This window comes from Rhinolophus sinicus, chromosome 18 (assembly GCF_057876585.1).
Source record: "Rhinolophus sinicus isolate RSI-liver-muscle chromosome 18, RSI-T2T, whole genome shotgun sequence".
Lineage (NCBI taxonomy): Eukaryota > Metazoa > Chordata > Mammalia > Chiroptera > Rhinolophidae > Rhinolophus > Rhinolophus sinicus.
Genome location: NC_142518.1, coordinates 78,053,825 through 78,068,548, shown reverse-complemented (window position 1 = coordinate 78,068,548; position 14,724 = coordinate 78,053,825). Strand labels below are relative to the sequence as shown.

Here is a 14,724-nt window from a genome sequence, read left to right as displayed (position 1 = left end):
CACACAAAAACAACTGCAGACCAATATCTCTGAATTCAGACACAAAAATCCTAAAAAAAATTCCAGCAAATCGAAAACAACAATGCATAAGAAACATTATTCATCACGTCTAAGTGGGGTTCATCCCCGGGGCACAAGGATGGTTCAACATCTGCAAATCCATCAATGTGATACATCACATAAACAAAATAAAGGACTAAAATCATATGATTATATCAATTGATGCAGAAAAAGCATTTGACAAGATACAACATCCATGGGAGATGAGGGTAAGGGGGATCAAATATATGGTGATGGAAGGAGAACTGACTCTGGGTGGTGAACACACAATGGGATTTATAGATGATGTAATACAGAATTGTACACGTGAAATCTATGTAATTTTACTAACAATTGTCACCCCAATAAATTAAAAAATACTTAATAAAATAGATATGGAAGGAAAATAACATAATAAAGGCCATATATGACAAGATCTTTGCTAATCTCATAATTAATGGTGAAAAACCGAAGCCCTTTGCTCTATGTTCAGGAACACGACAGGGCTGTCCCGTATCACCTCTGCTTTTCAACATAGTGTTGGAAGTCCTTGCCAGAGCAATCAGGCAAGAGAAAGAAATAAAAGGCATCCAAATTGGGAATGAAAAAGTTAAATTATCACTCTTTGCAGATGACATGGTGCTATATGTAGAAAACCCTAAAGACTCTACCAAAAAGCTGTTAGAAACAATCAACGAATACAGTAAAGTTGCTGGCTACAAAATCAACGTACAAAAGTCCATTGCCTTCCTATATACTAACAATGAAATCTCAGAAAAAGAAATGCAAAAAACAATTCCTTTTGCAATTGCAGCAAAAAGAATAAAATACCTAGGAATAAACTTAACCAAGGATGTGAAAGACCTATATGCTGAAAACTATAAGAATTTTTTGAAAGAAATTGAAGAAGACACAAAGAAATGGAAAGACATTCCGTGCTCATGGATTGGAAGAATCAACATAGTTAAAATGGCCATAGTACCCAAAGCAATATACAGATTCAATGCAATCCCCATCAAAATCCCAATGGCATTTTTTAAAGAAATAGAACAAAAAATCATCAGATTTGTTTGGAAACACAGAAGACCCGTAATAGCCAAAGGAATCTTAAGAAAAAAGAACAATAATGGAGGTATCACACTTCCTGACTTTGGGTTGTACTACAGGGCTACAATAATCAAAAGAGCATGGTATTGGCAGACAAAGAGACACATAGACCAATGGAATAGAATTGAGAACCCAGAAATAAAACCACATAAATATGGACAGATAATTTTTGACAAAGAAGCTAAAAACATACAATGGAGGAAAGACATCCTCTTCAATAAATGGTGCTGGGAGAATTGGATAACCATGTGCAAAGGAATGAAAGGCTAGACTGCTATTTGTCACCATGTACCAAAGTTAACTCAAAATGGATCAAAGACTTAAGCATAAGACCTGACACAATAAACTGCATAGAAGAAACATAGGTACTAAACTTATGGACCTTGGTTTCAAAGAGCATTTTATGCATTTGACTCCAAAGTCAATGGAAGCTAAAATAAACGAATGGGACTACATGAAACTTCAAAGCTTCTGCAGAGCAAAAGAAACCATCGAAAAAATAAAGAGACAACCAACTGAATGCGAGAAGATTTCTGCAAACAATGCCTCCGATAAGGGGCTAATATCCAATATATACAAGGGACTCATGCAACTCAACAACAAAAAAACAAACAATCCAATTGAAAAATGGGCAGAGGACCTGAAGAGACATTTCTCCAAAGAGGACATACAAATGGCAAATAGACATATGAAAAAATGCTCAACATCACTAATCATCAGAGAAATGCAAATCAAAACCACAATGAGATATCACCTCACCACAGTCAGAATGGCTGTCATCAACCAGACAAATAGTAAGAAATGTTAGAGAGGCTGTGGAGAAAAAGGAACCCTCATACACTGTTGGTGTGAATGCAGACTGGTGCGGCCACTATGGAAGGCAGTGTGGAGGTTCCTCAAAAAATTAAGAATAGAATTACCATATGACCCAGCAATCCCTCTCCTGGGTATCTACCCAAAAAATCTGAAAACATTTATACATAAAGACACATGTGCTCCATTGTTCATTGTAGGTTTATGAACACGGTGGCCAAGACATGGAAACAACTCAAATATCCTTCGATAGATGAATGGATAAAGAAGTGGTGGTATATATACACAATGGAATACTATTTGGCGGTAAGAAAAGATGATATAGGAACACTTGTGACAACATGGATGGATCTTGAGAGTGTAATGCTGAGCGAAATAAGTCAGACGGAAAAAGCAGAGAACCATGTGATTTCACTGATATGTGGTATATAAACCAAAAACAACAAAAGAGCAAGACAAACAAATGAGAAAAAGAAACTCATAGAGACAGACAATAGTTTAGTGGTTACCAGATGGTAATGGTGTTGGGGGGTGAGACTTGAGGGTAAGGGGGGTCAAATATATGGTGATGGAAGCAGAACTGACTCTGGGTGGTGAACACACAATGGAATTTATAGGTGATGTAATACAGAATATTATACCTGAAATCTATGTAATTTTACTAACAATTGTCACCCCAATAAATTTAAAAAAAAAACACACCTGAAACTGGACTGTAGCATAAAACAAAAAATTGTCTGTAGTTGACACTTAACTCAGATCTTTTGATTCCAAGTGCGCAGTAATTTATTCTATAATTCAGATCCTAGCATAGCTTGCATGATAAAATTTTTGAAAAATGCAGAGGAAAAACAAATTCCAGCACTCATCCGTTCAGTTCATCTTTGAACAAATTTTAGGGAGTGTCTGTTATGTAGGGAGTGTCACCTTAACAGAGAACAGATTATTAAAAATCTCTTCTAGGGTATCTGTTCATGAAGGCCAGATGTATTATCGATCAGTATTGATCACTCACTGGCAAGGTCATTGACTTCAAAAGATCCAGAGTAAATTAGAAACACAAAATTCTGTTAGGAAGTGATTCATAAAAAGCAAAGTTAAAATTGAAAAAATTGAAGAAAAAGGTACATAGAAACAGATGAGAATGAAAATACATCCTGCCACAATTTTTGGGATGCAGCTAAAGCAGTTTAAGAGGGAAATTTACATAATTACTGGCCTATCTCAATAAACAAGTAAGATACCAAATAAATAACCTCGCGTTACACCTTAAAGAACTAGAAAAAGAAGAACAAATGAAAGCCAAGGTCAGCAGAAGAAAGGAAATAGCAAAAATCAGAGCAGAACTAAATGAAATAGAGAACAGAAAGACAATAGAAAAAATTAATGTGACAAAGATCTTGTTGGGACAGAACCAGGAGTGCAGTTTCCAAGCTCTCGCCCTCAAGTAGAAAAGTGCTCATTCGGGTAGTAAATGGCTGTCAGCTGTGATTGGATTGCCATCAGCTGTGGCTAGCTGGCCGTCAGCTGTAACCAGTGACCCATTGGCCACTAATATAACTGCCGTGGATACACTAGCAGAAAAATTGGGGCTAGGAAGAAGATGGTGACTGGCAAGCACGGATTGCACAGCAGAGTCGAGGGGAGTCCGTTGTTTGGCAGAAAAGCAGACAGGAGGTCACACGTCGTGTGAATCCAGCCTCCAGTGAGAATATAATGGTATGACTCCCCCATCTATGGCTCTGTGGGTGTTCCTTTTTGGCCTCACCATGTCCTGCGTTCTTGTGCAGGGAGCGAGATCTGAGACCCTACAGGCCGCCCCACGTGACAGAGCTGATTCTTTAAAAAGATTAACAAAATTGACAAACACTTGCCTAGATTCACTAAGATAAAAAGGGAGAAGACACTAATTAACAAAATCTGAAATGGAAAAGGGAGAGTTATTACGGACGCTACAGAAATACAAAGGATCATCCAAGAATACTATGAAGGACTATATGCCACCAAATTCAATAACCTAGAAGAAATGGACAAGTTCTTAGAAACATATAGCCTTCCTAGGCTGAACCATGAAGAACTGGAAAATCTGAACAGACTGATCACCAATAACGAAATTGAATCAGTCATCCAAAACCTTCCCAAAAGCAAAACACCGGGACCAGATGGTTTCACTAGTGAATTCTACCAAACCTTCAAAGAGGATCTAATAGAATTCCTGCTCAAACTCTTCCAAAAAATTGAAGAAGAGGTAGTACTCCCCAACTCATTTTATGAGGCCAACATTACCCTGGTACCCAAACCTAGTAAGGACAACCCAAGAAAAGAAAACTGCAGACCAATATCTCTGATGAATACAGATGCAAAAATCCTAAACAAAATTCTAGCAAACCAAATACAACAATGTATTAAAAAGATTATTCATCATGACCAAGTGGTATTTTTCCCTGGGGCACAAGGATGGTTCAAAATTCGCAAATCCATCAATGTGATACGTAACATAAACAAAATAAAGGACGGAAATCGTATGATTATATCAATTGACGCAGAAAAAGCATTTGAAAAGATACAACATCCATTTATGATCAAAATACTGAATAAAATAGGCATAGAAGGAAAATACCTTAACATCATTAAGGCCATATACGACAAACCCTCAGCTAATCTCATAATTACTGGTGAAAATCTCAAGCCCTTTGCTCTACGTTCAGGAATACAACAGGGCTGTCCCCTATCACCTCTGCTTTTCAACATAATGCTGGAAGTCCTTGCCAGGGCAACCAGGCAAGAGAAAGAAACAAAAGGCCAAATTGGGAATGAAGAAGTTAAGTTGTCACTCTTTGCAGATGACATCATGCTACATATAGAAAACCCTAAAGACTCCACCAAAAAGGTATTAGAAACAATCAGTGAATACAGTAAAGTTGCTGGCTACAAAATCAACGTACAAAAGTCCATTGAAGTCCTATATGCTAAAAATGAAATCTCCAAAAAAGAAATACAAAAAACAATTCCTTTTGCAACTGCAGCAAATAGAATAAAATACCTAGGAATAAACTTAACCACGGATGTGAAAGTCCTATATGCTAAAAACTGTAAGACATTTTTAAAAGAAATTGAAGAAGACACAAAGAAATGGAAAGATGTTCCGTGCTCATGGATTGGAAGAATCAGCGTAGTTAAAATGGCCATATTACCCAAAGCAATATACAGATTTAATGCAATGCCCATCAAAATCCAATGGCATTTTTTAAAGAAATAGAACAAAAAATCATCAGATTTGTTTGGAACCACAAAAGACCCCGAATAGCCAATGCAATCTTAAGAAAAAAGAACAATACTGGAGGTATCACACTCCCTCACTTTAGCTTGTACTACAGGGCTACAATAATAAAAAAACAGCATGGTATTGGCAGAAAACAGACACATAGACCAATGGAAGAGAATTGAGAACGCAGAAATAAAACCACCTAAATATGGATAGATAATTTTTGACAATGAAGCAAAAAACATACAATGGAGAAAAGACAGCCGCTTCAATAAATGGTGCTGGCAGAATTGGATAGCCACGTGCAAAAGAATGAAACTGGACTGCTGTCTGTCACCATGTACCAAAATTAATTCAAAATGGATCAAAGATTTAAGTATAAGACCTGACACAATAAACTGCATAGAAGAAAACATAGGTCTATGGACCTTTGGTTCAAAGAGCATTTTATGAATTTGACTCCAAAGGCAAGGTAGGTAAAAGCTGAAATAAATGAATGGGACTATATGAAACTTAATATCTTCTGCACAGCAAAAGAAACCATCGACAAAATAAATATGCAACCAACTGAATGGGAGAAGATTTTTGCAAACAGTGCCTCCGATAAGGGACTAATATCTAAAATATATAAGGAACTCATGGAACTCAACAAGAAGAAAACAAACACCCCCATTGAAAAATGGGCGGACGACCTGAAGAGACATTTCTCCAAAGTGGACATACAAATGGCAAATAGACATATGAAAAAATGCTCAACATCACTAATCATCAGAGAAATGCAAATAAAAACCACAATGAGATATCACCTCACCCCAGTCAGAATGGCTATCATCAACAAGACAAATCGAAACAAGTGTTAGAGAAGCTGTGGAGAAAAAGGAACCCTCATACACTGTTGGTTTGAATGCAGACTGGTGCAGCCACTATGGAAGGCAGTGTGGAGGTTGCTCAAAAAATTACGCATAGAATTACCATATGACCCAGTAATCCCTCTCCTGGGTATCTACCCCAAAAATCTGAAAACATTTATACATAAAGACACATGTGCTCCAGTGTTCATTGCAGCTTTATTTACGGTGTCCAAGACATGGAAACAACCAAAATGTCCTTCGATAGATGAATGGATAAAGAAGTTGTGGTATATATACACCATGGAATACTATTCGGCGGTAAGAAAAGATGATATAGGAACATTTGTGACAACATGGATGGATCTTGAGAGTGTAATGCTGAGCGAAATAAGTCAGACGGAAAAAGCAGAGATCCATGTGATTTCACTGACATGTGGTATATAAACCAAAAACAACAAAAGAACAAGACAAAGAAATGAGAAACAGAAACTCATAGACACAGACAATAGTTTAGTGGTTACCAGAAGGGAAAGGGGGGTGGGGGGTGGGAGATGAGGGTAAGAGGGATCAAATATATGCTGATGGAAGGAGAACTGACTCTGGGTGGTGAACACACAATGAGATTTATAGATGATGTAATACAGAATTGTACACCTGAAATCTATGTAATTTTACTAACAATTGTCACCCCAGTAAATTTAATAAAAATAAAAAAAAAGCTCATAGACAGAGACAATAGTTTAGTGGTTACCAGAGGGTAAGGGGCTTGGGGGTGTGTGAGACGAGGGTAAGGGGGATCAAATATATGGTGGTGGAATAAATGGTGATGGAAGGAGAACTGACTCCTGGTGGCGAACACTCAAGGGGATTTATAGATGATGTAGTACAGAATTGTACACCTGAAATCTTTGTAATTTTAGTAACAATTATCACCCCACAAAACTTTTAAAAAAAAGCGAAAAAACGTAGTACACTGTCCCTTTTCTTACAACTCAGAAATAACTAGACTACCCTTTAGTCCAAAATATAATGGAAGCTCAAGTCCATGTAGGCAGTGAGACCAGTGCATGGAGGTGGAAACAAGATCTTTATATGTTCTTTGTCTTTGGCTTCTAGGATTAAGACCCTCCATGCCCAGATTATTGAGAAGGATGCCATGATCAAAGTACTCCAGCAGCGTTCCCGGAAGGAGCCGAGTAAGACTGAGCAGCTATCATCCATGCGGCCGGCAAAGTCTCTGATATCCATATCCAATGCTGGATCAGGCTTGCTTTCCCATTGTTCCACCCTGACTGGCACTCCCATCATGGAAGAGAAGCGGGATGACAAGAGTTGGAAGGGGAGCCTAGGTAATGATAATAAATAAGGAAGACTAAAATGACATGTTTAAAGAGAGCCTTGACTTAGTTACATGCCCATATAGCAAGGAAAAGTAGTGATAGTCCAGATGCTAGAGAAGAAGTTATAGCAGGTTGGGTTATTGTCCTTCTGAGAGCCTAGCTGTGTATCAGGAGCTCCTCCACACTGTGAAGTCTCATTGAGAGAACACTGGTTGAAGTCACGGCCTTAGAAGATAAGAATCCTGAGTTCTGTTTGGGTGGGAAGAAAAATAACTTGATTTCTCTAAAATATTCTCAGATTTGGCCTTTACCATGTGGGGCCTTTTGTCTGTGTCCAAAGCCCATGCAGCCTTCATGCCATTCAAAATTTCAAAATTCCAGCTTTTCCTATGTTCGTTTCTACCATAAAATTGGAGGACTCAGAGTCCCAGTTAAGCTAACTGAAGCTGGGTGGCCGATTTTTGTTACCAGAATGTTCTGAGATAGTAACACAATGTACCTTTTGATTTCTTCCCTGTCCATTCCTTTCCCTCTAATCAAAACCCCAGAAGTATTGTAGATACGATGAGGCACATTGGTAGGACTTGAGGAGGCAAGCTATATACAGATGGTGTGAAAAAATGTATACACATTTTAAGAAAGGAGAAAAAATTATATTAAAATTGTAATGTATACCGTAACATAAGATGAATACAAGTCACTTTTGACTTCTGCAATTACAAGAGGTGCTCAAAGTGATTACCATTAGCATCCAGACACTTCTGATTACGGTGAACTACTGCTTGAGCAATGCTGACCAAAGTGTCCACTTGTATACATTTTTTCGGGGTTTTTTTGGCACCTCGGTGTATTTTAATTTTAGCTTTTTGTTGCTTTTAATACTTTTCTTGGTTTTCTGACACTTTTAGCATCCTTTGGTTAGAATAAGCATTTTGGGGACCACGGTCATGATTAGAACCTTAGTTTACACTATTACCATACCCATCTATAATCATAGACTTCATCCACCGATTCTTTCCAGCTGTCTGTTAATGGATAGTGTTGGTTATAAGTGGAACCAAGTAGAAGCATTCTGACAGCTTGGCGAAAATCAATCACTATTGGAAAATAAATCAAAACATGTACCAGGACACTTAAAGGTTTAATACAATATGCTGGGGGTTGAAGAATGAGGACTAGAAGGGATCTGCCAAGTCTGAAAGAAACTTTTGGCCATGATAGGACGTGCCTGACAAAGTGATTTCTGGGTTCCCTGGAGGATACAGTAAAGAATTTAGACCCATTCATATTTTTCCTGAACCTCCTTCAAGGAAGAAGAGGTAATGAGATGGCAGTATTCGAATAACCTATAGTTTTCTAACCGCTTTCCCTTTTTCCTTTGTAGGTATTCTCCTGGGTGGAGACTACCGTGTGGAGTCTGTCCCTTCCACGCCCTCACCTGTGCTGCCCTCAACACCCCTGCTTTCAGCTCACTCTAAGACAGGCAGCCGAGACTGCAGCACCCAAACTGAACGGGGAACGGAACCGAACAAAACTGCAGCTGTTGCTCCAATCTCTGTTGCTGCTCCAGTTGCTGCTGCTTCCACTGCTACTGCCATTACTGCCAACACTGCCACCCACACTGCCACTGCTGCCACCAATACCACCACCATGGTAGCTGCTGCTCCAGTTGCTGTTGCTTCTGCTGCTCCAGCTGCTGCTGCTGTCCCATCTCCAGCAATTCCTGCTGCTTCTCTTGCTGCCACTGTTTCTCCAGCTGCTGCTGCTCAGGTTCCAGCCGCTGCCTCTGCTGCTGCTGCTACTGTTATTGCTCCTATTGCTACTGCTGTGGTTCAGGTTGCTCCAGCTTCTCCAGCTCCAGTTCCAGCTCCAGCTCCCACTCCAGTTCTGGCTTCAACAATGGCTCAGGCTTCTGTTCCTGCTCAGACTCAGACACCAATTCCAGCTCCGGGTACAGCTGCTACTCCACCTCCAGCTCCAACTCCAGCTTTGGCTCAGGCTGAGGCTCCTGCAACTCCAGCTGTAGCTTCTGGACCACGTCATATATCTACACCAAGTCTGACCTATAATCCAGACAAGACAGGTAATAATTCTCCGTACCAGGTAGCTTTTGGTTCTGCTCTCAATTACAAATTTGTTTGTTGGCACCTGCTGTTTGGACACAGTTGGTCATTTGGAGAAAGGTTTTTCATATTCTGAAGGGGATTAATCAGGAGAGATAAAGGCAGAATTTGTAAATAAGTTCTCCTATACGAGGAGGATGGTAATCAGAATGAGTCAAGGCCATTATCCCAGTAGAAGTAAATAATTCCTCAAGTGATCAAGGTGGGGTGGCAAGCAAGTCTCACCTGGCCATTGGCTTCGCAGGGGCTCTAAAGCTGTCTACTTCTAGAAATCTGTGTTTTTACCTTGTCCCTAAGTGTTTTCTAACCCATTGTTTTTGTTTAGATGGTCCTATTTTCCACTCCAGTATTCTGGAAAGAAAAACTGCCATTCAGATCCTGGGACAAGAGCCTGATGCAGAGATGGTGGAATATCTCATCTAAGTGGCTTAATCAAGAGCTGTGGTTTATCAACAAGAATGCTTTTAATTATTTTTCCCTTTTATTGTTCTTATTTTGAGGGTGAGGACAAGGGTTGTGGGGGATGTTTTTTTAAAAGGACTTTTTATTGAAACAATATAGTACTTAAGTAATAACATGAACTCCAGTCTATTTTGGTACACTTAGAGAGTACCTCTAAAGACAGATTAATCAGAATGTGCTCTAAAGGTTATTATTTGGATTTATACAAATACTGGGACTGTTAGTAGATGGACATCAGTGTTTTTAATGTGCTTAAATTTGTTTAGCATTTCCATGTTTCAGATCTTTTTTTTTAATTGAAAAGCACAGTATGTTTATGTTTGGGAGACAGTGTGTAACATGTAGTTTAGAAGTGGGAAGATGGAGAAAATTTGCACATGGTGCTGTTTTGTAGAGTTACCATCTAGGCAGCATCCAGAGAGAGCTCTTGCCATGGGCTCATGAGAGGGAATAGTTTGGGGAGCCATGTAAGCCAGAGGAAAGGTAGGGAGTACTGGGGTGTGGAAGGGTGCTGGAGCTAATTTTCCCTCCCTATTCCCCAGCTCCCCTGTGTCTGGTTGTTATGTTTATCTTCATTTCAGTGGTGCTTTGGGAGTAGATTATTTTGGTTCCCTCATGGTGGTTCATACATTCATATATATATATATATACACACACACACACACATACTTTGGAGTAATTTATGCATTTGGATAATTAATATATTGCTTTCAGATGCTAGGGGAGTAAATTAGTTGAAACTTCCTCTCTCTTAAGGAGTTAGACCATCAGAGGCCCTGATAGAGAGGTGCATGAGGTGCTTGTATGCAGACCTCTGTGATCTGTGTCTAGCCATGAATAGCTCACTTGTCTTTCCTGAGACCAATGTGCTTAGTGTCCATTTCTTCTCCAGCACAAATCCCCTGGCTGTGTCACCAGTCTCACATTGCCAGTCATTAGCAAAATGAAGAAACATTTTTGGAGACAGGTTGAATGCCTTGAATTTCTGGTGACTACTTTGAAATAACTCATTTTGTTTTCCCAAATTCTTAGCTTACATCTTAAAAAGCATATTTGACTATCACCTCCAAGGGAATAGCATCAGAAGCCCAAAGTACTATGCTGCAGTCAGAGAGGTGGCCTGCAGCAGTGTCTTCAGCTACCTCTTCTCATGGCCAGTGACTCCATCTTGAAATATTCTGGGAGAACAGCAGGAAATGCACATGTAGGCAGGGACCAAGGAGGCCATGACTCCATGCTTTGCCCAAGGGCTGCTTCCAGGGCCACAGAAGGGCTGCCTATTGCCATAGGTCCCTGTACTGTGTCACTTCTCTACCCTTCATTAAAGTGACAAATCCACAGGCAGTGTCATTATGATCAGTTTTCAGGGGTGCGGTGGGAGGTGAGGGGAGTGGGGTGTTAAGTAAGGGTGGGGGGTAGAGGCTTGGGGATGTGTTAGTTAGAAACCAGATTACTAGAAGAGTAGGCCTGATATATTACATTGTGAGACATAGTGGCTAGAAGGAACTTTAGCAATACTATAGCCCTACCCCCTCATTTTAGCGATGAGGAATCTGACACCTGGTGAATTTAAATGACCTTTTTCAAGATCACACAACACAGCTTTCCACTCTGCCAAATACCATGCTTATTTTGGGATTCGCTTATATACAAAAAACCCCATTTTAAGAAAAGGCATCTTCATGGTTCACAGCATGTGTATTTTGTAAAATGTCCCTGGCTTAAGTAGTTTGTCCAGAGTTCTAAATTCCTATCATGTCTCCCAAGCAGTTCCTTTTGCAAGGTTTTCCCTTTCCTGATCCTTAGAGTCACATGAAACATTCCTCCACCCCAAGAAATCAACCTCACTTCTCTTGCTATAAGATTGACTGTCTTGGATAATCTTACAGGGTTCTTCTGTGAGTATAAGAATGGCCTATTTAAAAGTATTCTTGTGTTATTTGTAATTATCTTCCAAAGGAATTATTTTGTATGTGGGGAGGGAAGAGACAAGAGGGAAGGTGATGTGATTTTTCAGCCAGTCTTGACATTTTCAATAAAGAAGTGATCATCCTACATATTAGTCCTCAGTGATCAAGTGAATGCCAAATAGAAAATAAAAATGCAGTTGTATTAATTCTCATTCATACTACCCTTTAGTCATAAGGAAAAAAACCTCAAATAGTAGAAGGAAACTTCAGGACTGCTACTTTCTATCCAAATAAATAAATAAACAAAAATAAACCTTTCATTTACTCCTTTCATGGTTATAACACATTGCCAGAAATTTTGCTAGCTCTGTAAGGTGACAAATGTCATGCATTCCACATTGCGTCAGCCATCTCTTTAGGATCATGTGTTTTGGGGAAAGGGGGAAGTTCATGGCTAAGTACTATTTTGAACTTAACACAACATCTCTGGCCATTCATATCAGAGGCAGTCCCTTTTGGCTCAGTTTTTAATCCAGGGTGATTTGCTAAAATAATATTTTACATCTAAGAGATGGAAGAAATCCATGTCAGTGTATTATGTTTGCAAAGAATATAGATTAAGCCTTTTTTTTAAAATTTTATTTTATTAAATTTATTGGGGGTGACAATTGTTAGTAAAATTACATGGATTTCAGGTGTACAATTCTGTATTACATCATCTATAAATCCCATTGTGTGGTGGGGGGTGGGGGGTGGGAGATGAGGGTAAGGGGGATTGAATATATGGTGATAGAAGGAGAACTGACTCTGGGAGATTAAGCCTTTTCAGAAGATCTCTACTAGGTGTCATTTTTAAAATTCAGGATTATGTGAGAAATCTCAAGTTAGCCACCTTTTCATGAATGTGTGGATGTAACATTTGGGGGATCTTTCTGGACTCCTACCTACCTATGCATTTTACTGGCACCTCAGAACAAGAGGGTGACCTTGTTGTCTTAACTTGTACTGCCTGGTGGTCTCTGGGGACCTTCTAAGTCAGTTGTACCCCATGTTCCATGTACAGAAAAACTTCATTAGAACAAACTTGATACAAAATTTTTATTAACAATTTTTATTAAATAAAAGTAGCTTGAGCTTTCTTTTAAAATCATGTATCTTGATTGTTGTTTTAATGAAGATCTATTCTTAATGCTGCTTTTGAGCTTTAGGATGACAGGATAACAGGAACCTGAAATACCTGCCATCATCTAACATAGGAAACATACTAAGAGACCCATCACATTCTCTTTTCCTTATTACACAGTTGGGTGGGTACAACAGTTGGAAAATGAACAAACTTATTGTGAAAACTATTTTTTATGAAGAGCCTAAACACTAATAATGTGGCAGCTTAAAGTGTATACATATGCACTAAGTTTTATAAATTATATTCTCATGTCTGTTAGCCATACAATCTCCTGTTATCTCAATTGTTCATTCACATATGGAATGTGTTACTTTAAATGTGTGCATTCTTACTGAACATGTTTTCAAAGGAAGGCATCAGTGATGGGCTAATTGCCACCCATTTCAGCCCACCATGATCCTTGGAAATACATCTTTCAAGTGCCATCCATCATCAGGAGGACAAGTGTCCGGGAGTTTATTTCCGGTAGCAACGACTGGTTACATGAAGCCATCAAACCTCATTCTGGCCTCCCTTGTGATTAAGGGCCTGTGTTTGTAAAATGGATAGCTGGGGTTGGCAGATAGCTAGAGAAGAATCACCTTTGGTTTGAAATGTAAGTGGCCCATTATGAATAAGACCCTATTCTGTATTCAACTGAGCTAGTGCCAATGAAGTTAAGCAGGTTTGAATCCATGTTTTGCCTATATTTTCACTGACAATAAAGTTAGCTATTTTAAAATGCAGTACTGTGTGGAAAATGCTTTGGTATTTACCCTACAGATGCTTTATTTACACTGTATCAGTGATTATTTTCAATTCAGTATGCAATAAAATTGCCTTTTAAGGGCAGCATGCAGCAGAATTTGCATTTGCTTAAAGTATGGAATGTGATTATAAAGTATTAAGACACCACCACTGGACACATGCTCTAATTGGTTCATTTATATATTCAAGCAGCATATATTAAAAGCTTTGAGTCTTTTTATCTTAATATTCCAAGGGATAAAATGATGGCCACCCGAAGACCAGAATTCTTCATTTGGTTAGCATTTTGGAAAGGCCCTTGATGTTCCTTTTGTACCCTTGTTCTTATGCCAATTCATCAGTTTTGGTTGAAGGAGCTTGTTATTAAAAGCAAATCAAAACCACAAACAAGTTGGCTCTTTTCACTGAAAATGGTAAAGCTGCCTTTACACTGACCTCCCGCACCTCCTGTTTACCACTGAATCCCAGCCTGACCAGGAGGATGAAATCTCCACAGGCTTGGAAATGACACTTTTCACAATGAAACTGGCTTGATGGGTGTTGCAAAGTAAATGGGAAGAGGGTATAGAATTCATTCTATATTTGATTTTTTTTTAGTAAGTTGGGCTACATTCCCTATGTAGTTATGATGAATGCTTTGAAAACTGTATGTGTGGAAACCTACTCCTCTTTTTCAGGACAGAGAAGATGGTATTAACCATACCTTCTTACAAAGTTTTGTGAAGCATTCCTTTCAGAAATATACTGTGTCCAATCCTTAATGAACCGTCATTTGTGGGGAGAATAAGCAAGTGTTCCTTCAAAAGATCACATTATAAGAGCATTTCTACATATTACCCATTATTATAACTGATCTGATTATCTGTGTGGTTCTTCATCTC

The 14,724-nt window shown here is 38.9% G+C and overlaps 1 protein-coding gene across 11 annotated transcripts in view; it reads left to right on the top strand.

Annotated features, from left to right (window-relative positions):
• The window catches only part of AMOT (angiomotin), a 90,433-nt gene extending 76,612 nt beyond the window's left edge, over positions 1–13,821 (top strand). For all 11 annotated transcript variants that reach the window (XM_074323485.2, XM_074323483.2, XM_074323484.2 and 8 more), the window contains 3 exons: positions 7,192–7,424; positions 8,800–9,498; positions 9,864–13,821. In XM_074323485.2, the coding sequence (XP_074179586.2) occupies positions 7,192–7,424; positions 8,800–9,498; positions 9,864–9,961 (1,030 nt within the window). In that variant the 3' untranslated portion in view covers positions 9,962–13,821. The remainder of the gene's footprint in view (positions 1–7,191; positions 7,425–8,799; positions 9,499–9,863) is intronic.
• The last annotated feature ends 903 nt before the right edge of the window (positions 13,822–14,724 follow it).